This window comes from Rhinoraja longicauda, chromosome 18 (genome assembly GCF_053455715.1).
Source record: "Rhinoraja longicauda isolate Sanriku21f chromosome 18, sRhiLon1.1, whole genome shotgun sequence".
In the NCBI taxonomy this organism is placed as follows: Eukaryota; Metazoa; Chordata; class Chondrichthyes; order Rajiformes; family Arhynchobatidae; genus Rhinoraja; species Rhinoraja longicauda.
The window spans coordinates 35,073,381-35,097,590 of NC_135970.1; the positions used below are offsets into that span (position 1 = coordinate 35,073,381).

The window sequence follows — 24,210 nt, forward strand, 5'->3', positions numbered from 1 at the left end:
CCCCTCATCCTTCTAAATTCCAGTGTATACAAGCCTAATTGCTCCAGCCTTTCAACATACGACAGTCCCGCCATTCTGGGAATCAACCTAGTGAACCTACGCTGCACGCCCTCAATAGCAAGAATATCCTTCCTCAAATTTGGAGACCAAAACTGCACACAGTACTCCAGGTGCGGTCTCACCAGGGCCCGGTACAACTGTAGAGGGACCTCTTTGCTCCTATACTCAACTCCTCTTGTTACGAAGGCCAACATTCCATTGGCTTTCTTCACTGCCTGCTGTACCTGCATGCTTCCTTTCAGTGACTGATGCACTAGGACACCCAGATCTCGTTGAACATCCCCTCTTCCTAACTTGACACCATTCAGATAATAATCTGCCTTTCTATTCTTACTTCCAAAGTGAATAACCTCACACTTATCTACATTAAACTGCATCTGCCATGTATCCGCCCACTCACACAACCTGTCCAAGTCACCCTGCAGCCAGACAGGTGGGACTAGTGCAGCTGGGACATGTTGGCCGGTGTGGGCAAGTTAGGCCGAAGGGCCCGTTTCCACACTGTATCACTCTTTGACATTCTATGACTCTGTGACACACAGTTAAAAAAATACAGATGTGCACCTTCCATATAGAGGAAGAAAAAACAATGTTGAAGCGAAAATCGCAATCGAGTTGGTCTCCTGGCAGTGAAGCTAAGTTTCCGAAGAAAGGTCTCGACCCGAAACGTCACCTATTCCTTTTCTCCAGAGATGCTGCCTGACCCGCTGAGTTACTCCAGCTTTTTGTGTCTATTTTAAGATTTTGAATTGATTGATTGAAATACACAGCATGGAAACCCAAGATCTCGGAGGAAACCCACTCAGGTCACGGGGAGAACGTGCAAACTCCGCACAGACAGTGCCCGTAGTCAGGATCGAACCGGGGTCTCTGGCGCTGCAAGCGCTGTCAGGCAGCAACGCTACCCCTGTGTCACCGTGATGCCCTATGATGGCAATTGAAGCTACAGAATTGGGGTGCAGCCAGTTTATCTTTGACCCTCCCCCATGAATCTGCCAAAGAAGGTTTGGAGCGATGAGGGTTTAGAACAAAGAACATACAGCCCTTTGGCTCACGGTGATGCCAAATTAAGTTTAACTAATCTCCTCTGATGCCAAACATGATGCCAATTAAACTAACCTTCTCTGCCCGCACATGATCCATGTCCCTCCATGTCCCTCCATGTCCATGTGCCTATCCAAAAGTCCTTAAACGCCACATTGACAACTACCTCCACCACCACGCCCCGACAGAACGTTCCAGGCACCCACCACCCTCCGTGTACAGAATCTCATCCCCGCACATCTCCTTTAAACTTTGCCCCTCTCGCTTTAAAGCTATGCCCTCTATTCTTTAATATTTCCACCCTGGGGGGGGAGGGAAAGGTTCTGACTCTCTACCCTTTCAATGTTAGCACGGTGGCGCAGCGGTAGAGCTACTGCCTCACAGCGCCAGTGACCCGGGTTCGATCCAGACTACGGGTGCTGCCTGTACGGAGTTCGTACGTTCTCCCCGTGACCTGCGTGGGTTTTCTCCGGGTGCTCCGGTTTCCTCCCACACTCCAAAGGCGTGCAGGTTTGCAGGTTAATTGGCTTCAGTAAAATGATAAACTGTCGCTGGTGCGTGTAGGATAGTACTAGTGTACGGGGTGATCGCTCAGCGGTAGAGTTGCTGCCTTACAGCGCCAGACACCCGGGTTCAATCCTGACTATGGGTGCTGTCTGTCCGGAGTTTGTACGTTCTCCCCGTGACCGCCTGGGCTTCCTTGCCAAAATCCAAAGACGTGCGGGTTAATTGGTCTCTGTAAATTGTCCCTAGTGCGTAGGGTCGGTAGGGCCTGTGTAATCGGGGGGATCGCTGGTCGGAGCGGACTCGGTGGGCCAAAGGGCACTGTCTCCGCGCTGTATCTCTAAATCAAACTCAGGCTAATTCTTTGTCAGCTCAAATATTTCCAAACAGCAAGGCAGAGACTTTAATGCCAAAAAAACCCCCACTGCTCCCTTAACGGACAAGGTTTTAAACCAAAAATAAAAAAATACCTTTGAATATTTCTTCGTCTCTGCTTTGTCTGTTCTCTCACCGTTTCCCCGGCAAACAATGGGAGATGGTTTTACTTTCGCTGCGAAATGGTCTAAAAGCAATTTAGCCCAACCTCCCCTTCCACAAATCAATACAGTGAAAGCTATTGGCCGGGCCTTAGAACATAATGGAGCCACATGAAATCCTTTTTAATTGGATTTTGTAATGTACAACGTCTCCACATTTAGAGAAGGAAGATGGTAATCAATCAGATGATATTCTGTAGAATGAATGATGACCGTTGAGATGAACAGACTGTGCAGTCAAACCAAGAACAGGCTGAACAGCCGGGTCAATAGACAATAGACAATAGGTGCAGGAGTAGGCCATTCAGCCCTTCGAGCCAGCACCGCCATTCAATGTGATCATGGCTGATCACTCTCAATCAGTACCCCGTTCCTGCCTTCTCCCCATACCCCCTCACTCCGCTATCCTTAAGAGCTCTATCCAGCTCTCTCTTGAAAGCATCCACCGAACTGGCCTCCACTGCCTTCTGAGGCAGAGAATTCCACACCTTCACCACTCTCTGACTGAAAAAGTTCTTCCTCATCTCCGTTCTAAATGGCCTACCCCTTATTTTTAAACTGTGGCCCCTTGTTCTGGACTCCCCCAACATTGGGAACATGTTTCCTGCCTCTAATGTGTCCAATCCCCTAATTATCTTATATGTTTCAGTAAGATCTCCCCTCATCCTTCTAAATTCCAGTGTATTTGGGTCGTCTGAAGGTTCTTGGAATTTCTTTATTTAAACCCCTTCCCAGATTCATCACTTGTGCTGGAGGTTTGCAGCACAATTTATTTTAATGCGTTAGACTTTAGAGATACAGCGCTGAAACAGGCCCTTCGTCCCACTGAGTCCGTGCCGACCAGCGATCACCCCGTACACTATAACTATCCTACGCGCAAAAGGGACAATTTATCATTTTACCGAAGCCAGTTAACCAACAAACCTGTACGTCTTTGGAGTGTGGGAGGAAACCGGAGCACCCGGAGAAAGGCCATGCAGGTCCCGGAGAGGACGTACAAACTCCATGCAGACAGCACCCATAGTCAGGATTGAACCCAGGTCTCTGGCGCTGTGAGGCAGCAACTCTGTCTGCTGAGCTACTCTTGCTGCCTTGTACAATTTTAGGTTATTTAATGACAATCTGTTTTTTAAAAATTATTTCTGCCTGCCATCTTGAAAAAGCAGTTCATTGTAATGGTTTACTTATCCTAAAGATAGACACAAAATGCTGGAGTAACTCAGCGGGACAGGCAGCATCTCCGGAGAGAAGGAATGGGTGACGATTCAGGTCGAGACCCTTCTTCAGACTGAGAGTCAGGGGGAGAGGGAGACACAGAGATATGGAGGGTTCAAAGACATCATAAAGGATGAGACTCAATGAAAATGTAAACTGGGAGAAGGTGACAATGAAGCATATAAAGATAAAACTTAATCAGGCGGACAGTCAGACTAGTCGAAGAACTAGGATGGGATAGAGAGGGAAAGCAAGGGTTACTTGAAGTTAGAGAAGTCAATGTTCATATCACTGGGTTGTAAGCTGCCAAAGCGAAATATGAGGTGCTGTTCTTCTGACAGTGGAGGAGGCCCAGGCCAGGACAGAAAGGTCTGTGGGAATGGGAGGGGGAGTTAAAGTGTTTCGCAACCAGGAGATCAGGTAGTTTCAGGCAGACTGAGTGACTTTCTTATCCTGTTCACCTGAGCACTGTGACAATTCAACATGTTAATTATTCTCTTCCCCCATGCCCTCCTGCACTTGATAAATACCCATGGCCTTACTAAAAGTCCCCACATTGCCTCAGAAGAACTTTGGGCATTCCCCAGGGGACAGATTAACCACAGTTTGGGACCTAGACGAAACAAGAAAAACCAAGATAAAACCAATGTTGCTTTGTTACAGTGAACACATTTCAGACACAAGCACTCGCCAGCGAATGCTTGTAGCACACCATTTCAAAGCTCGATACTTGCAAAAATTCCACAAAAGGCAGGAACGTCACAACACGAAGAGCCACAGTAAAAACCAACCGATTGTCACCGCTGCCACCCACAACATTCACAAAACTTGGACAACTGGAAACCAGACACAGGACGGACGAAGGCACTTGCACAGAAGCTTCATTTTACCTGGCGAGTCCGCTGGGGAGCCAGAAATGACCACATTATCTTCAAGGGAGAGAAAGACAAAACATTAGGTCTAGCGGTGGCGTGAGAATTAAAACGACCGCTGTTTACAGTAAATCCACGTCATCTGTGCAAATTAAAAGTGGTTTTGCAGTCCAAGCAAGACCCGCGCTCATTTAACTCCTGCCAACTACATCCCAAGGTTGTGTAAGAAAATAACTGCAGGTGCCGGTACGAATCGCAGGTATCACAAAATGCAGGAGTAACTCAGCGGGTCAGGCATCATCTTGGAGAGAAGGGATGGGTGACGTTTCGGGGTCGAGACCCTTCTTCAGATGGCGTGGGTTTTGCAGGCCAATTGGCTTCTGAAAATTGTCCGGAGGTGAAAGTGGGAAAACGTACAATGAGTGCATGGGTGATGGAGTGGTCAGCCTGGGCTCGGTGGGCCGAAGGGCCTGCTTCCTAAACTGAACTATTACAATCTTTAGAAGGCATTTGGACAGGCACTTGGCCAGGAAAGGAGCAGAGTCAAGCAAGCGTGTTTTGTTATTATTTGTCCCATTCAGAGCATATTTGGAGGTTGTGGTGTTTAACAGTCTGATGGCTGAAGAGAAGAAGCTGTTCCTGAACCTGGACGTTACAGTTTTCAGGCTCCTGTACCTTCTTCCCGATGGCAGGGGTGAAATGAGTGCATGGACAGGGTGGTGTGGGTCTCTGATGATGCTGGCTGCCTTTTTGAGGCAGTGACTGATAAATCCCTTTGATGGTGGGGAGGTCAGGGCCGGCGATGGACTGGGTCCATCTAATGTGCCTTTACCACCTCAGACAGTTGAGGAAATTCAGAGTCTCTCTGAGGATCCTTCAGTGCTTCTACCCTGGGGCTGTAGAAAGCACCTTGTCCGGGAACATCACAATCTGGTTTGGGAATAGCTCTGCCCAGGACAGGAAGGCTCTGCGGAGAGTAGTGAGTTCGGCTGAACGCACCAAGGGAACTACACTCGCCCCCCTGCAGGACCTATACATCAGGAGGTGCAGATCCAGAGCCAGCAACATTATGGGGACCCCTACCACCCCAACAACGGACTGTTCCAGCTGCTATGGTCAGGCAAACGCCTCCGCTGTCACGCTGTGAAAACAGAGAGGATGAGACGGAGTTTCTTCCCACAGGCCATCAGGACTGTTAACTCTCATATCACCAGGGGCTAATTTAATTTACTGTATTAATTTATTTTTTGTGTCACATTTTTTTTTCTATTCTGTTTTGTAGTTTAGCACAATCCGCAGGCATTGCCACTTTCATATCACGCACATCTTGTATATGTATGTGACAAATAAACTTGACTTGACTTGATGTGATTAGCGTACATTAGATAGGTACCACAGTCGGTATAACTGAGGCAGGGCTGAAGGGCCTTGCTGTGCTGTACAACTTTACAAATGCATTGTCCGAAACGTTCCACTAAATGAAGGCACTTTTTAACGTTGAACATTTCAAAGCCACTATGGGCTCGAGGTAAACAATTAATTAAGTCAGAATGGCAAAATGGAATGACGTTTCAATGTAATCAGAAGCTACAATCACGCCTTCATGGGCTGGTCCTCCAAACATGAGGAATATTGGGAAGAGAGCATTCTTAAAGATAGACACAAAATGGTGGAGCAACTCAGCGGGACAGGCAGCATCTCTGGAGAGAAGGAATGGGTGACGTTTCGGATCGAGTCCCTTTTTCAGGCCGAGAGACAGGGGAGAGGGAGGCACAGAGATATGGAAGGATAAGGTGTGAAAACGAGACATCAAAGGGGATGACGTTCAAGGAAAATTTAGAATAGATCATTGTTAGCTCGGGGAAGGTGGCAACGAAGCATACAGAGATAAAATGTAATGAGGAGGAGAGTCAGAGAACTAGGATGGGGGAGGGATGGGGAGAGGGGGAAAACGAGAGGATATTTCTCTGTCTGAAGAAGGGTCTCGACCCGAAACGTCACCCATTCCTTCTCTCCAGAGATGCTGCCTGTCCCGCTGAGTTACTCTAGCGTTTTGTGTCTATCTTCGGTTTCAACCATCATCTGCAGTTCCTTCCTAGAATATTTCTTTCTCCAGCTCTGTGGCTTGAAGCTGCTGCCATCTCGGTTGCCATGGCGACAGTTTTACAGTGGGGATTAGTCACACCAGGAGATCCTACCACAGGCCGCATTCTTTAACAGAACATTGTTGAGGTTCCACTCCTCTCTCTCTCTGCCCCCCAGCCTGGAGATGCGTCACGTGCATTCCTTTCCACAACTGGCTTAGATAAGATTTATAAACACAACTGCCCAGGGTTACTTACTTGTGTGCTGCTCCCCCATTACGCACTCTCTTCTGTTTAGTCAGACTCTTGTAAAAGATATTTCAGCAGAGAACCGTACAGTAAGCAACATGAAAGAACTGATCGTCTACGAGCAGCGTAAACAAAGGAACGACAGATGTTTGATTTACACTAAAGGACACAGAGTGCTGGAGTAACTCAGCGGGTCAGGCAGCATCTCAGGAGAAGGTTCTCGCACTGATTGTGGATGATCAGCCATGATCACATTGAATGGCGGCGCTTGCTCGAAGGGCCGAATGGCCTACTCCTGTTGGGGAAGTCCAGAACCAGGGGCCACAGTTTAAGAATAAGTGGTAGGCCATTTAGAACGGAGATGAGGAAAAAAATTTTCACTCAGAGAGTTGTAAATCTGTAGAATTCTCTGCCTCAGAAGGCAGTGGAGGCCAATTCTCTGAATGCATTCAAGAGAGAGCTAGATAGAGCTCTTAAGGATAGCGGAGTCAGGGGGTATGGGGAGAAGGCAGGAATGGGGTACTGATTAAGAATGATCAGCCATGATCACATTGAATGGCGGTGCTGGCTCGAAGGGCTGAATGGCCTCCTCCTGCACCTATTGTCTATTGTACCAAAACGATACCTGTCCATGTTGTTTCTACTACTTGTAAACTATATTTATCGTTGAACTATAAGTATAACTGTAAGTAAGAGTCTGAAGAATGTTTCCAACCCGAAACGTCACCTTTTCCTTTTCTCCAGAGACGAGTTACTCCAGCATTTTGTGTCTGTCTTCGGTATAAACCAGCATCTGCAGTTCCTTCCTGCAGGTAAGTATTTTCATGGTTTTTCACGGTACGGTTTCCACAGATGCTGCCTGACCTGCTGAGTTATTCCAGCATTTTTTGTCCTTTTTGTGTATGAATCAGCATCTGCATTTCCTTGTTTCTACTGTTTCAGCATTTCTGGAGAACATGGATAGGTGATAAAATATTACAAGTCGGGGATGTTCTTCAATCTGAAGAAGGGCATCGACCCGAAGAGTCACCTATCCATGTTCTCCAGAGATGCTGCCTGACCCGCTGAGTTACTCCAGCACTCTGTGAAACGTCACCGATCCATGTTCTCCAGAGATGCTGCCTGACCCGCTGAGTTACTCCAGCACTCTGTGAAACGTCACCTATCCATGTTCTCCAGAGATGCTGCCTGACCCGCTGAGTTACTCCAGCACTCTGTGTCCTTATAGTTTAAAAGTCTATTCATAATATGGGAACTGGGCCAAATTGCAACTCAAACCTGAGCCATAAAGTGGGCAGGGAGAATAAAGAATAAGCTCTTAAGAATCTTTGAATTATTGATAGGAAAAAAAATTGCAGAAATGACTCTAGAGACATGATGGATATTTGTGCATTTTAGAGTGTCGAGGACTACTGGGGATTTGCAATAATCATTGATTGAAAGTTACAGCATGGAAACAGGCCCTTCGGCCCACTGAATCCATGCCGACCATCGATCACTCGTTCACACTAGTGCGATGTTATCCCACTTGCTCATCCACTCCCTACACTTTTACACAGAGTAGGGGAATCAAGAAATACAGGACATAGGTCTAAGGTGAGATGGGAAAGATTTAATAAGAACCTGAGGGGCAACGTTTTCCACACAGAGGGTGGTGGGAGTATGGAACAAGCTGCCAGAGGAGGTACTATAACAACTTTTAAAAGACATTTGGACAGATGCCTAGATCGGTCATAAGGTCATAAGTAATAGGAGCTGAATTAGGCCATTCGGCCCATCAAGTCTACTCCACCATTCAATCGTGGCTGATCTATTTCTCCCTCCTAACCCCATTCTCCTGCCTTCTCCCCCATAAGCCCTGGCACTCTTGATAGGAAACGTTTAGAAGGAAATGGGCCAAGTGCGGGCAGGTGGGACTAGCGTAAATTTGGCATCTTGGTCAGCACGAAAAAGATGGACCAAAGACCCCATTTCCGCGCTGTGTGGCTCCACACACCTGGAGCAAATGACAGAGGCCAATTAGCCGACAAACCCGCACGTCTTTGGTATGTGGGAGGAAACCAGAGCACCTGGAGAAATCTCAGACGGCCACAGGAAGAAGGTTAAAATTCCACACACAGACCGCTCGAGGTCAGGATCAAACCCGGGTCTCTGGCGCTGTGAGACAGCGGAACTACCCGCTGCACCACTGTGCCGCCCCGTTGATACTGCATGCTTATATATTAAATGCTGGCGGGTGGCATACATCTGCATTTAGACAATAGACAATAGACCTGACAATCCCCTGACATCAGTCTGAAGAAGGGGTCTCGACCCGAAACGTCACCCATTCCTTCTCTCCAGAGATGCTGCCTGTCCCGCTGAGTTACTCAATCCAGCATTTTGTGGTCTATCTTCATTCGTCCCTCGTTGGTACCTGGGGCTGATCTGGAGAATATGAAGTATTGGTGACACTAGAGACTACAGATGCTGGAACCTTGAGCAAAATACAAAAAGGCTGGAGGAACTCAGCGGGTCAGGCAGCATCTGGGGAGGGACTGACAATAGACAATAGACAATAGGTGCAGGAGTAGGTCGTTCGGCCCTTCGAACCAGCACCGCCATTCAATGTGATCATGGCTGATCATTCCCAATCAGTACCCCGTTCCTGCCTTCTCCCCATACCCCCCTGACTCCGCTATCCTTAAGAGCTCTATCTAGCTCTCTCTCGAAAGCATTCAGAGAACTGGCCTCCACTGCCTTCTGAGGCAGAGAATTCCACAGATTCACAACTCTCTGACTGAAAAAGTTTTTCCTCATCTCAGTTCTAAATGGCCTACCCCTTATTCTTAAACTGTGGCCCCTTGTTCTGGACTCCCCCAACATTGGGAACATGTTTCCTGCCTCTAACGTGTCCAACCCCTTAATAATCTTATACATTTCGATAAGATCCCCTCTCATCATTCTAAATTCCAGTGTATACAAGCCTAGTCTCTCCAATCTTTCAACATATGAATGAGAGCACATATTTATGTGCAACACATTGGAGTTTTGAGAATCCTTTTTCCTGACTATGCTTCCTCCTCCTCCACCATCTAAATATAGATGGTCTGTAGGTCAGGGTGCAGAACCTGTCGTTGCTCCAAGCACAAGGCTTCATTCTGCTCTGGTTCCCAATATAAGATAAACTCTGATAGACACAAAATGCTGGAGTAACTCAGCGGGACAGGCAGCATCTCTGGAGAGAAGGAATGGGTGACGTTTCGGGTCGAGACCCTTCTTCAGACACGACCCGAAACGTCACCCACTCCTTCTCTCCAGAGATGCTGCCTGTCCCGCTGAGTTACTCCAGCATTTTGTGTCCATCTTCGGTTGAAACCAGCATCTGCAGTTCCTTCCCACACGAGATTAAATTCTCCTCTGTAAAAGATGATTTAATTTGCATTAACCAAGCACCAGTGAATTCTTATTACAAGGACATTTTTCGTAGCTCACGCAATGCGATTCACTTTAATTACTGTCATCTATTTAGTCCTAGACTGCAATTTAAATCAGTAAGATCGCGCAAAGCCAAATCAACTTAACATTTCAATTTACAAAAAAAAAAAGTGGCCTTCAAATGAACCCTGGGAAAGAAAACACCAACGTGTGTTCGCTCATGGAAATTTATTGTGGTGCGAAACGGTGGCTCAGATGTAGTGCTGCTGCCTTGTAGTGCCAGAGACTCAGGTTCGATCCTGAATACGGGTGCTGTCTGTAGACAATAGACAATAGGTGCAGGAGGAGGCTATTCAGCCCTTTAGACAATAGACAATAGGTGCAGGAGGAGGCTATTCAGCCCTTCGAGCCAGCACCGCCATTCAATATGATAATGGCTGATCATTCTCAATCAGTACCCCGTTCCTGCCTTCTCCCCATACCCCCTGACTCCGCTATCCTTAAGAGCTCTATCTAGCTCTCTCTTGAATGCATTCAGAGACTTGGCCTCCACTGCCTTCTGAGGCAGAGAATTCCACAGATTCACAACTCTCTGACTGAAAAGGTTTTTCCTCATCTCCGTTCTAAATGGCCTACCCCTTATTCTTAAACTGTGGCCCCTTGTTCTGGACTCCCCCAACATTGGAAACATGTTTCCTGCCTCTAACGTGTCCAACCCCTTAATAATCTTATACGTTTCGATAAGATCCCCTCTCAGCGGTGTTTGTACGTTCTCCCTGTGACCGCGTGGGTTTTCTGTCATTGTTCCGGTTTCCTCCCACACTCCAAAGACGTACAGGTTTGTAGCTTAATTTGCTTTGGGAAAAATCGTAGATTGCCCCTAGTGTGTGTAGATTAGTGTTGGTGTGTGGGGATCGCTGGTGGGCCCAGACCCGTTGGGCCGAAGGGCCTGTTTCCGCTCTATATCTCTAAACAAAAACAAAATTTCCACGCATAATCTCCGTCCCAATCTACCTCAAAAGGCATTAACCAGACAAGGAGTACTTGGATCAATGGTACTTTATTGTAACGTGTATGGACAGTGAAGCTCCTTATTCACAAAATGCTGGAGTAACTCAGCAGGTCAGGCAGCATCTCAGGAGAGAAGGAATGGGCGACGTTTCGGGTCGAGACCCTTCTTCAGACTGGTCTCAGGGGGGCGGGACAAAGGAAGGATATAGGTGGAGACAGGAAGATAGAGGGAGATCTGGGAAGGGGATGGGAAGAGAGGGACAGAGGAACTATCTAAAGTTGGAGAAGTCAATGTTCATACCACTGGGCTGCAAGCTGCCCAGGCGAAATATGAGGTGCTGTTCGTCCAATTTCCGGTGGGCCTCACTATGGCACTGGAGGAGGCCCATGACAGAAAGGTCAGACTGGGAGTGGGAGGGGGAGTTGAAGTGCTCAGCCACCGGGAGATCAGATTGGTTAAGCTCCTGTTTTTTTTGCGACAATCATCTTTTAATCAGATAACTGAAGGGTCCTCTCATCAGCTGGAGCACGGTCCTGAACTCCCGTCTACCTCACTGGAGACCTTTAACTATCTCCATCTTTAATGATTAGTACGGGTGTCAGAGGTTATGTAGAGAAGGCAGGAGAATGGGGTTAGGAGGGAGAGATAGATCAGCCATGATTGAATGGCGGAGTAGACTTGATGGGCCGAATGGGCTAATTCTGCTCCTACGACATGACCTACAATGATATACCTTTGCAAGTAATGTCGCACCCTTTATCTGCACACTGTGCATGGAGCGATTGTTTAGTTTAGTTTAGAGATACAGCGCAGAAACAGGCCCTTCAGCCCACTGAGTCCGCGCCAACCCGCAATCCCCGCACACTAACACTATCCTACACACTAGGGACAATTACAGAAGCCAATTAACCTACAATCCTGCACGGCTTTGGAGTGTGGGAGGAAACCGGAGCACCCGGAAAAAACCCACGCGGCCACAGGGAGAACTTGCAAACTCCGTACAGACAGCACCCGTAGTCAGGATCAAACCCGGGTCTCTAGCGCTGTGAGACAGCAGCTCTACCTGCTGCACCCATTGTATTTTAGTCATGTATAATCTTTTACTTTCTTTGACTGGACAGCAACCTAGCAAAGGCTTTCTACTGTACCTCGGTACAAGTGACAATAATAAACTAAACTTATTTTCACCCAGAGAGTTGTGAATCTGTGGAATTCTCCGCCACAGAAGGCAGTGGAGGCCAATTCACTGGATTTTTTCACGAGAGAGTTAGATTTAGCTCTTAGGGCTAACGGAATCAAGGGATTTGGGGAAAGAACAGGTGCGGGGTACTGATTTTGGATGATCAGCCATGATCATTGTGAATGGTGGTGCTGGCTCGAAGGGCCGAATGGCCTACTCCTGCACCTATTTTCTATGTTTCTAATGTTTCGATAAAATATATAAACATGTGCCAATATTTCAACACTATTTGGAGACAAGAATGCTACAAAAAAAACCCTCAACTCAAAGTTATTTAAAACTCAAGTAAAATCCGCAGGGTGGCAGCAATAAATGACAGGTGGCAGGTTGGGGGAACAGCTGGGACTGTAATCAACTAACATCAACCCATCGTGACATCTCAACCAGAAAATGCCACAGACAGCTGAATACTGAGCCTGGGCTTGGCCACGACCTTCAAATCCAGTTTTTGCAATACTAAACGTGACCTCGAAGCTGTTTCTACAAACAGCAGGAGAACCGGGAGGGTGGGAGAGGGAGAGGGAGGGGGAGAGGGAAAGGGAGGGGGAGAGGAGGAGGAGAGGGAGAGAGAAGGAGAGGGAGAGGGAGTGGGAGAGGAGAGGGAGGGGGAGGGGGGGAGGGAAGGGGAGAGGGAAAGGGAGAGAGAGAAGGAGAGAGGGAGAGAGGGAGAGGGAGAGGGAGAGAGAGGGAGAGAGAGGGAGAGAGAGGGAGAGAGAGAGAGAGAGAGAGAGAGAGAGAGAGAGAGAGAGAGAGAGAGGAGAGAGAGAGAGAGAGACGAGAGAGAGAGAGAGAGAGAGAGAGAGAGAGAGAGAGAGAGAGAGAGAGAGAGAGAAGAGAGAGAGAGAGAGAGAGAGAGAGAGAGAGAGAGAGAGAGAGAAAGGGAGGGGGGGAGGAGGAGAGGGGGAGACGAGGAGGAGGGGAGGGGGAGGGGGGAGGGGGAGGGAATTCAAGGAAGGAGTATTAAGGGACACAAAATGCTGGTGTAACTCAGTGGGACAGGCAGAATCTCTGGAGAAAAGTTGGTGCTAATAGCACCTCAGGGATGCTGCCTCACCCAGTTTCAGTTTAGTTTATTGTCACGTGTACCGAGGTACAGTGAAAAGCTTTTGTTGTGTGCTGACCAGTCAGCGGAAAGGCAACACATGATTTCAATCGAGCCGTTTACAGGGCATGATGCATGATAAGGAATAACGTTTAGTGCACTGTCTCAGTGTACTGTTGCTGTACACCTGTCTGTATGTGAGCTGCTTATCTAAGATGTAACTACATCCTTATGTAAAGTGATACTTGTACTGAACCGTATACAAAAATAAATTTCACTGTAAGATCATAAGTGATAGGAGTAGAATTAGGCCATTCGGCCCATCAAGTCTACACTGCCATTCAATCCTGGCTGATCTATCTCTCCCTCTCAACACCATTCTCTTGCCTTCTCCCCATCACCCCTGACATCCGTACTAATCAAGAACTAGCATCATGTACCCTCGGTACATGTGACAAATAAAGTTCCATTGAACCATTGGGGGGCAGGGGAAAGAATTAGGGTGGCACGTTGGTGGTGTATTGAGTCATTTGATTGACAATATTGAGTCATTTTCAAGTACCACCCACGTAAAATGCCATCGTAATGAAAAGCGACCCTGAAATAATCATGGCCGTGTTTCAATCTGTAAAATGTCCATTTTCAATTAAGTAGGACTCAAAAAACAGACCTAGGTAAATGGAGTTTCTAGGGGAAAATGCTCAGTGTGCAGAGGTAGAAACATAGAAACATAGAAAAATAGGTGCAGGAGTAGTCCATTCGGCCCTTCGAGCCAGCACCACCATTCAATATGATCATGGCTGATCATCTAAAAATCAGTACCCCCGTTCCTGCTTTCTCCCCATATCCTTGATTCCTTTAGCCCTAAGACCTAAATCTAACTCTCCCTTGAAAACAAAGAAATAATAGATGGGGGAACGTTTGGAAAGAAGCTAAATCACAACAACAATCAATGCTTATTTCAGTGTAATGATGGTCTGAGACAAACTGTAGATCCAAGGAACAGCAGATCCTGGTCTACACAAAAAGTCACAAAGTGCTGGAGTAACTCAGCGGGTCAGGCACCATCCCTCGAGAGCATGGATAGATGATGTTTACGGATAGAACCCTTCCTCATCCCAACTCAAAACGTCACTGCAGAGATTAATTGGAGGTTGATAGGTTCTTGATTAGGTAGGGCACCAAAGGTGATGGGGAGAGTCTGATACAATGTAAAGGTCACAAAGTGCTGGAGTAACTCATCGGGTCAGGCAGCATCTCTGGAGAACATGGATAGATGACGTTTCACAGAGTGCTGGAGTAACTCAGCGGGTCAGGCAGCATCTCTGGACAACATGGATAGGTGACGTTTCGGGTCAGGATCCTTCTTCAGACTGATTGCCCACTGAGTTACTCCAGCACTTTGTCTCTTTCTTTGTAAACCAGCACCTGCAGTTCCTTGTAGCTACACAAGTATTGTTGCCCTCTCTCCCCCTTCCAGCTGTCTGACCTCTCCTCTCTCCTTTCCCTCCTCCAACAGGCCATCTCAGCCAACAATGATCACCCGTTCACACTGGTTCTATGTTGTCGCACTTGCCAATCCACTCCCAACACACAGAGGCCAATCAATCCACAAACCCACACGTCTTTGGGGTGTGGGTGGAAACCGGAGCACCCGGAGGAAACCTACAACAGACATGCAAACTCCACACAGACAACGCCAGTCTGAAGAAGGGTCTCGACCCGAAACGTCACCCATTCCTTCTCTCCCGAGATGCTGCCCGACCTGCTGAGTTACTCCAGCATTTTGTGAATAAATCAACGCCAGAGTAACGTTGGAGAGAATAATAACGTGCGGAATATTATTCGCTGGATTACAAGGCATGATCTTCATCGCTGGTCTTCATTTGAAAACAGCACTAAGAATTAATCCCGCCTGGAAATACCACCTGTCCATGTTCCCCAGTGTTGCGAAGATGGACACAAAAAGCTGGAGTAACTCAGCGGGACAGGCAGCATCTCTGGAGAGAAGGAATGGGTGACGTTTCGGGTCGAGACCCTTCTTCAGACTGGTTAAGTAAAAGGGAAACGAGAGATATAGAGATGATGTGGAGAGATAAAGAACAATGAATGAAAGACATGCAAAAAGGTGACGACGATAAAGGAACCAGGCCTTTGTTAGCTGTTTGTAGGGTGAAGGCGAGAAGCTGGTGCGACTTGGGTGGGGGAGGGATGGAGCGAGAGGGAATGCCGGGGCTACCTGAAGTTAGAGAAATCAATATTGACTTCTCTAACTTCAGGTAGCCCCAGCATTCCCTCTCTCTCTATCCCAACCACTGGGCTGTGAGCTGCCCAAGCGAAATATGAGATGCTGTTCCATCAATTTGCATTTAGCCTCTCTCTGACGACGGAGGAGACCGAGGACGGAAAGTTCCGCTGAGTTACTCCAGCACTTTGTGTCTGGTTTTGCCATAGACAAACTCCCCAACCCCTCCTCCATGTTCAGTTTGTTCCATCAGCTGTATTTTTTTTTTCATCCCCGGCAGAGTCACATTACAAGGACATTAATAAACATCGCCTGCGCTTCTCTGCTCCTGCTAAGCCGAGTTCTGGCAGGGCTGCATTTGAAGGAGGAGGAATTTTAAATAATATTCATCAAAGGCCAGTGTGTTTCCACAGCGACTGGAAAAGCCTCTGCCCACCAATGACAAAGCAACTTCTGTTGGCAAACGTAAACGACATCAAGAAACGTTAATCGTGACGGGCTGAGCAGCTTTTTTTTCCTCTCGTGGGGCAGAAGGATAGAAATCAAAATGATTTAAATATAAAATTCAAGCTCTTGGAATTTCGCATGGATTTAAATAAATAAAAACGCATAGAAAATAAAAAATTTTTTTAATTTTAAAGATATATTTTCGATGCATTTTTAATTGTTTAAATCCATACCAAATTCCAAGAGCTTGAATTTTATATTTAAAACATTTAAGAGATGACCAGAATAAGCCTGACTTTGGTTCAGAGAGGCGGCGTGGAAACAGGCCCTTCGGCCCACCGAGTCCACGCCGACCAGTTCTATCCTACGCACGAGGGACCATTTTTACAAGAGGCCAATTAACCAACAAACCTGAACGTCTTTGGAGGGTGGGAGGCAACCGGAGCACCCGGAGAAAACCCACGCGGTCACGGGGAGAACGTGCAAACTCCGCACAGACAGCGCCCGCGGTCAGGATGGAACACGGGCCCCTGGTGCTGTGAGGCAGCAACCCTATCGCTGCGCCACAGACACGCATGACCTTGCATGACTGTTTATTCTACAAAGAAAAGGACCGTGAGCTTTTCTATATTTAGTGGTTTTCACAGCAAGGTTACACCATAATCATAGATAACCAATTCTGTGGTGACCTAATATTAGTTGCTACTCGGGAAACGTTTGACAGGCAGCCACGTACAAGTACAAGTAAAAGCAAGCACATTTCCCCTTCCTCCTCACACAAGATGCTCAACCCACTGAGTACTTCCAGAAGATTGCCCCTTACTCCAATCAGTCTGAAGAGGGGTACCAACTCGAAACGCCGCCTGTCCATAGATAGAGCTCTTAAGGATAGCGGAGTCAGTGGGTATGGGGAGAAGGCAGGAACGGGGTACTGATTGAGTATGATCAGCCATGATCACATTGAATGGTGGTGCTGGCTCGAAGGGCCGAACGGCCTACTCCTGCACCTATTGTCTATTGTCTATTGTCATCCCCTCCCCAGATGCTGCCTGACCTGCTGAGCTCCTCCAGCGTTTTGTATTTTGCACAAGGTTCCAGCATCTGTAGTCACTAGTGTCACCAAGACTTCATATTCTCCAGATCAGCCCCAGGTACCAACGAGGGACGAATGAAGATAGACCACAAAATGCTGGATGGAGTAACTCAGCGGGACAGGCAGCATCTCTGGAGAGAAGGAATGGGTGACGTTTCGGGTCGAGACCCCTTCTTCAGACAGATGTCAGGGGATTGGGCGGGACAGAGATAGAATGTAGTCGGAGACAGTAAGGCTGGTCGAAGAACTGGGAAGGGGGAGGGGGATGGAGAGAAAGGGAAAGGAAGTGCTGCTTGAAGTTGGGGAAGTCAATGTTCATACCGCTGGGGTGTAAGCTGCCCAAGCGAAATATGAGGAGCCGTTCCTCCAATTTGCGCTGGGCCTCACTCTGACAATGGAGGAGGCCCAGGGCAGAAAGGTCAGTGTGGGAATGGGAGGGGGAGTTAAAGTGTTGAGCTACTGGGAGATCAGGTTGGTTAAGGCGGACTGAGCGGAGGTATTCAGCGAAACGATCGCCGAGCCTGCGCTTGGTCTCGCCGATGTACAGGAGTCCACATCTGGAACCCCGGTTACAGTAGATGAGGTTGGAGGAGGTGCAAGTGAACCTCTGCCTCACCTAAAAAGACTGTCGGGGTCCTTGGATGGAGTCGAGGGAGGAGGTAAAGGGACAGGTGTTGCATCTCCTGCGGTTGCTGGGGAAAGTACCTGGAGAGGGAGTGGTTTCGGTGGGAAGGGACAAGGCATGAGTGCAGTCAGTCTCAAGGGAACAGGGCTCATGAGAAGAAACTAAGATGGCGGCTTTGAGCTTGAAAGTTCTGGGATACCAATGGTTTATTCTCAACAAAACAGCCTAAGATTAAAAGATAGACACAAAATGTTGGAGTAACTCAGTGGGTCAGCAACCATCTCTGGAGAAAAAGATTCTGTTTCAGATCAAGACCCTTCTTCAGACTGGGGAAGGATCTCGACCCAAAACGTCAGCTATTCCTTTTCTCCAGCGATGCTGCCTGACCTGCTACTGAGTTACTCCAGCTTTTTTTGTGTCTGTCTTCGGTGTAAACCAGCATCTGCAGTTCCTTCCCACACATCGGGTTAAAAGATGCTGGCAACAAATGTTGACATACGAGAAAAATCCAGACCGTTTGCATTGCACAGCACAAACAGGAACAAAATCTTTGGCAACAAAACACTTTGACAACGAGAAACAAACCTGTAATTAAAACGCAAAGCACTTCAAAGCTCACTTTACTAATAGCATTCAATCCTAACCTTTCCAGTGAATTCAGAGTCACCCCACTGTGAGATCTCCGGATTAATCCAGTTTAGTTTCTTGTCACGTGTACCGAGGTACAGTGAAAAGCTTTTGTCGCGTGCTAACCAGCCAGCGGAAAGACAATACATGATTACCATCGAGCCGTCCACCGTGTGCAGATACATGGTGAGGGAATAACGTTTAGTGCAAGGTAAAGCCAGCAGAGTCCGATCAAGGATAGTCCGAGGGTCGCCAATGAGGTAGATAGTAGTTCAGCACTGCTCTCTGGTTGTGGTGGGATGGTTCAGTTGCCTGATAACGGCTGGGTAAAAACTGTCCCGGAAGGTGTAGGAAGGAACTGCAGATGCTGGTTTACACTAAATGAAGACACAAAGTGCTGGAGTAACTCAGCGGGTCAGGCAGCATCTCTGGAGAGAAGGAATGGGTGACGTTTCAGGTCGCGTCTGAAGAAGGGTCCCGACCCGAAACGTCACCCATTCCTTCTCTCTAGAGATGCTGCCTGACCCTCTGAGTAAACGTACACAGCTCTGTGAATACTCCCTTTATGGATAATAATAATAATAATGCATTTTATTTATATAGCGCTTTTCATATACTCAAAGACGCTTTACAGAGCTTTTGAGAACATAGGGAAATGAATAAATAGATAAATAAGTAAATAAATAAATGAACAGAGAAAGGAGACAGAAGGTGAGGTGACCTTCAGTGGTTGAAGGCAGTACTGAACAGGTGAGACTTCAGCGATGTTTTGAATGTGGTGAGTGTGGAGGAGTCTCTAACGGTTTGGGGTAGTGAGTTCCATAGGGTGGGAGCAGCGATGGAGAAAGCCCTGTCCCCCCAGGATCTGAGTTTGGTCCGGATGTGGGGGGATAGGAGATTGGCAGCGGCAGAGCGGAGGGTGCAGGTGGGAGTGTGCCTGTGGATGAGGTCGGTCATGGATGGGGCCAGGTTATGGAGGGCTTTGTAGGTTATGAGGAGGATTTTGTACTGGATTCTCTGGGGGATGGGGAGCCAGTGGAGTTTATAAAGTACGGGGGTGATATGGTCACGGATCGAGGTGTGTGTGAGTAGACGGGCAGCGGAGTTTTGAATGTATTGAAGTTTATTGATGATTTTTGAGGGTGCGCCATAGAGGAGGCTGTTGCAGTAGTCCAGACGGGAGGTGATGAAGGCGTGGATGAGGGTTTCTGCAGCTGTGGAGGAGAGGGATGGACGGAGACGGGCAATGTTTTTGAGGTAGAAGAAGGCTGTCTTTGTGATGTGTTTGTCGAAGGAGAGGGTTTGATCAAGGATGATTCCAAGATTCCGGATGTGAGGTGAGGTGGATACTGGGAGACCATCAATGTTGATGGACAGTGAAACATCCTCTATGACCAACATATGTTGCAACGGTAGAGAAGTTCCAAGTCCTACTGTCCAGTTTCTGTCTGACTTTGCAGTGAAGGATTTCTACGATAACTGACACCAATGTGTTCTTGGTCCACCACCGATTTCTGGGCATGTATGGTGCAGCCCCCCCTCTTTAATACACTGGAATTTAGAAGGATGAGAGGAGATCTTATCGAAACGTATAAGATTATTAAGGGGTTGGACACGTTAGAGGCAGGAAACATGTTCCCAATGTTGCTGGAGTCCAGAACCAGGGGCCACAGTTTAAGAATAAGGGCTAGGCCATTTAGAACTGAGATGAGGAAAAACTTTTTCAGTCAGAGAGTTGTGAATCTGTGGAATTCTCTGCCTCAGAGGGCAGTGGAGGCCAATTCTCTGAATGCATTCAAGAGAGAGCTGGATAGAGCTCTTAAGGATAGCGGAGTCAGGGGGTGTGGGGAGAAGGCAGGAACGGGGTACTGATTGAGAATGATCAGCCATGATCACATTGAATGGCGGTGCTGGCTCGAAGGGCCGAATGGCCTCCTCCTGCACCTATTGTCTATTGTCTATTGTCTATAATCCGGACAAAACCCTCCCCGGGAAATACCTCCGTAAATGTGGTGCTTAGGCGGCCGATCTCGACCTCATCGGGACTTCCTTGGCCGATCGGCGGGTCGGATTTCCCCCCTCCCCCCCCACATCCACTCTATCCAGGCCTATCCGAAGGGCCTACTCCTGCACCTATTGTCTATTGTCTATTGTCTAAGTCTGGACTTTCAGTTAAAACAACCATCCCATCCCAAGGTAAGCTAAATAATTATTTCAAAATACGGGAGGCAAGAGTATAGGGTGTGAGCGGCAGGGAAGACGACTGTGGGGACCACAGATGTTACATGGAATTGTTGGGATTTGTTTTTGGTCATGTAAAGATACTTTATAACGTGAATAAGCACTGTGTGGTCTTTAGAGATGCAGGGAGATAGCACGGAAACAGGTCCATCATGTCCTCGCCGACCAGCGACCCTGCCTCCCCCACACATCAACACTATCCTACACACACTAGGGACAATTTACAATTTTACCGAAGCCAATCAACCTTGTTACAAATGTGCAAACCTGGAATATTACCTTGGGAATAACTTCGTTTAGTTCAGAGATACAGCACGGAACAGGCCCTTCGGCCCACCCAGTCCGTGCACAAATCAGCCATCAGCCGTACACCAGTTCCATCCCACGCGCTCTAGGGACAGTTTACAGAAGCCACTCTGGAGTGTGGGATGAAGCCGGAGCACCCGGTGAAAACTCACGTGGTCATAGGGAGAACGTACAAACTCCCTGCAGACAACACCCGTAGTCAGGATCAAACCCGGGTCTCTGGCGCTGTGAGGCAGCAAATCTACCGCTGCGCCACCGTGCTGCCCTGTTCTATTTGGTTCATCAGTAAACATTTCATAAACTCTCAGAGATTAGCAATTTAAGTCGCTGAAACAGTTGCATGTGTATATTTAACTACATTAGAGGACTTGGCCACCTACAACAATTCCATTTCAGTAACTAATTTGGAAAAAAGACAGGTGACCCATTTGTATTTTAACAACTTACGTCATCCCGCCAATCACTTTGCAGTGAAAGCTTCAAAACCGCCCACAATATGTATAAAATCATGAGAGGAACAGATCGGGTAGATGCACAGAGTCTCTTGCCCAGAGTAGGGGAAACGGAGGACCAGAGGATGTATTTTCAAGGTGAAGGGGAAACAAAATTAATAGGAATCTGAGGGGTAACTTTTTCACACAAAGGGTGGCGGGTGTACGGAACGAGCTGCCGGAGGAGGTAGTTGAGGCCGGGACTATCCCAACGTTTAAGAAACAGTTAGAAAGGCACATGGATAGGACGTGTTTGGAGGGATATCAGCCAAACACAGGCAGGTGAAACTAGTGTAGATGGGACATGTTGGCCGGTGTGAGCAGGTTGGGCTGATGGGGCCTGTTTCTACTCAGTCTCACTAACACCATCTATGACTAATATGTGATTAAATTAGACAAACATAAGTTGAAACCGACCATCAGTGGGTGGATGTATTTATTGCTCTTCAAGTGAGTCATCATCTCATAGAACCAACTGAAATTTCACAACGGCAAAAATAACTGGAGCTGAGTCTACCGCTGCACCACCTGTGTGCCAGTGGGGAGGGGACTAACTGGGCCTCAGAGATCATTTTTCAAAACTTATCATATCATCATATATATACAGCGCGGAAACAGGCCTTTTCGGCCCACCAAGTCCGCGCCGCCCAGCGATCCCCGCACATTAACACTATCCTACACACACTAGGGACAATTTTTTACATTTACCCAGTCAAATCAACCTACATACCTGTACGTCTTTGGAGTGTGGGAGGAAACCGAAGATCTCGGAGAAAACCCACGCAGGTCACGGGGAGAACGTACAAACTCCTTACAGTGCAGCACCCGTAGTCAGGATCGAACCTGAGTCTCCGGCGCTGCATTCGCTGTAAAGCAGCAACTCTACCGCTGCGCTACCGTGCCGCCCCTTAATTTTTTTTAATCTAAAAAACCTCAGGAACTGGGAAGGCTGGCAGACTGGGAAATGGACACTGTTCATAAGTGATAGGAGCAAAATTAGGCTATTCAGTCCGTCAAGTCTACTCTACCATTCAATCATGGCTGATCTATCTCTCCCTTCTAACCCCATTCTCCTGCATTCTCCCCATAACCCCTGACACCCGCACTAATCAAGAATCTGTGAATCTCCGCCTTAAAAATGTCTATTGACTTGGCCTCCACAGCCGTCCTTGGCAATGAATTCCACAGATCCACCACCCTCTGACCCAAGTTGAGCTCAATCCTTTGTGAAATATAAGACCACACTTGAGAGGGATATCAGAGGACTGTGTTTTCAGTTTAGTTTATTGTCGCTTGTACATTCTTGCCACAGAGGGAGTACAGAGAAGGTTCACCAGATTGATCCCTGGGATGGCAGGACTTTCATATGAAGAAAGACTGGATAGACTCGGCTTGTACTCGCTGGAATTTAGAAGATTGAGGGGGGATCTTATAGAAACTTACAAAATTCTTAAGGGGTTGGACAAGCTAGATGCAGGAAGATTGTTCCCGATGTTGGGGGAGTCCAGAACAAGGGGTCACAGTTTAAGGATAGGGGGGAAGTCTTTTAGGACCGAGATGAGAACGTTTTTTTTCACACAGAGAGTGGTGAATCTGTGGAATTCTCTGCCACAGAAGGTAGTCGAGGCCAGTTCATTGGCTATATTTAAGAGGGAGTTAGATGTGGCCCTTGTGGCTAAAGGGATCAGGGGGTATGGAGAGAAGGCAGGTACGGGATACTGAGTTGGATGATCAGCCATGATCATATTGAATGGTGGTGCAGGCTCGAAGGGACGAATGGCCTACTCCTGCACCTATTTTCTATGTTTCTATGTACCGAGGTACAGTAAAAAGCTTTTGTTGCGAGCTATCCAGTCAGCAGAAAGACAATACATGATTACAATCGAGTCATTTACAGGGTATTGATACGGAATAAGGGAATAACGTTTATTGCAAAGTGACAGCTCTGGCAGACGAGATCATGAAAAATCACAAGAGATTGTTCTAAATATTAAGGAGAAAAGTATTACAAGGCAGAGACTAGGGCTTCCCCCAAGGATCAATGTGCTCATCCATGTGTTGAGCCTCGGGGGATGGGCCAGGTGTTAAATGAATACTTTTCTCATCTGTATTTACTGAGAAGGTCATGGAAGCAAAAGGGAATGAGGGAAATGAGCAGTGATTAGTTTAGTCGAGTTTAGTTTAGAGGTACAGCGCGCACATCCCTGGAGGCAAGTATATCTACACCCAAGACAGGGAGATGTTGAGAGTTTGGGGAGAGCGGTCAAAGCAATCTCCACACGTTTCCGTGTAGGAAGGAACTGCAGATGCTGGAGTAAGACACAAAATGCTGGAGTAACTCAGCGGGACAGGCAGCATCTCTGGAGAGAAGGAATGGGTGACGTTTTGGGTCGTGACCCTTCTTATCTGTGTAGGATTTTTTTAGATTTTGAGATACAGCGCGGAAACAGGCCCTTCGGCCCACCGGGACCGCGCCGCCCAGCGATCCCCGCACATTAACACTATCCTACGCAAACTAGGGACAATTTTTTTATTTTTTTTACATTTGCCCAACCAATTAACCTACATACCTGTACGTCTTTGGAGTGTGGGAGGAAACCGAAGATCTCGGAGAAAACCCACGCAGGTCACGGGGAGAACGTACGAACTCCGTACAGACGGCGCCCGTAGTCAGGATCGAACCTGAGTCTCCGGCGCTGCATTCGCTGTAAGGCAGCAACTCTACCGCTGCGCCATCGTGCCGCCCTATGAATGAACTGCAGATGCTGGTTGATACCAAAGATAGACTAGGCCTACGCGATTTCCCGGTTGCCAAACACTTTAACTCCCCCTCCCATTCCCACACTGACCTCTCTGTCCT

At 47.6% G+C, this 24,210-nt stretch overlaps 1 protein-coding gene across 7 annotated transcripts in view; it reads right to left on the reverse strand.

The window, feature by feature from the left end:
- The window catches only part of ano5a (anoctamin 5a), a 133,671-nt gene that overhangs the window by 97,817 nt on the left and 11,644 nt on the right, over positions 1-24,210 (reverse strand). For 4 of the 7 annotated variants that reach the window (XM_078415500.1, XM_078415499.1, XM_078415495.1 and 1 more), the window contains exon 2: positions 4,250-4,288. The exons of 2 other annotated variants lie outside the window; for them this stretch is intronic. In XM_078415500.1, coding sequence (XP_078271626.1) covers positions 4,250-4,288 — 39 coding nt within the window. Of the gene's footprint in view, positions 1-4,249; positions 4,289-6,573; positions 6,608-24,210 lie in introns of those variants that run through there. One more of the 7 variants, XM_078415497.1, reaches the window with a different exon arrangement.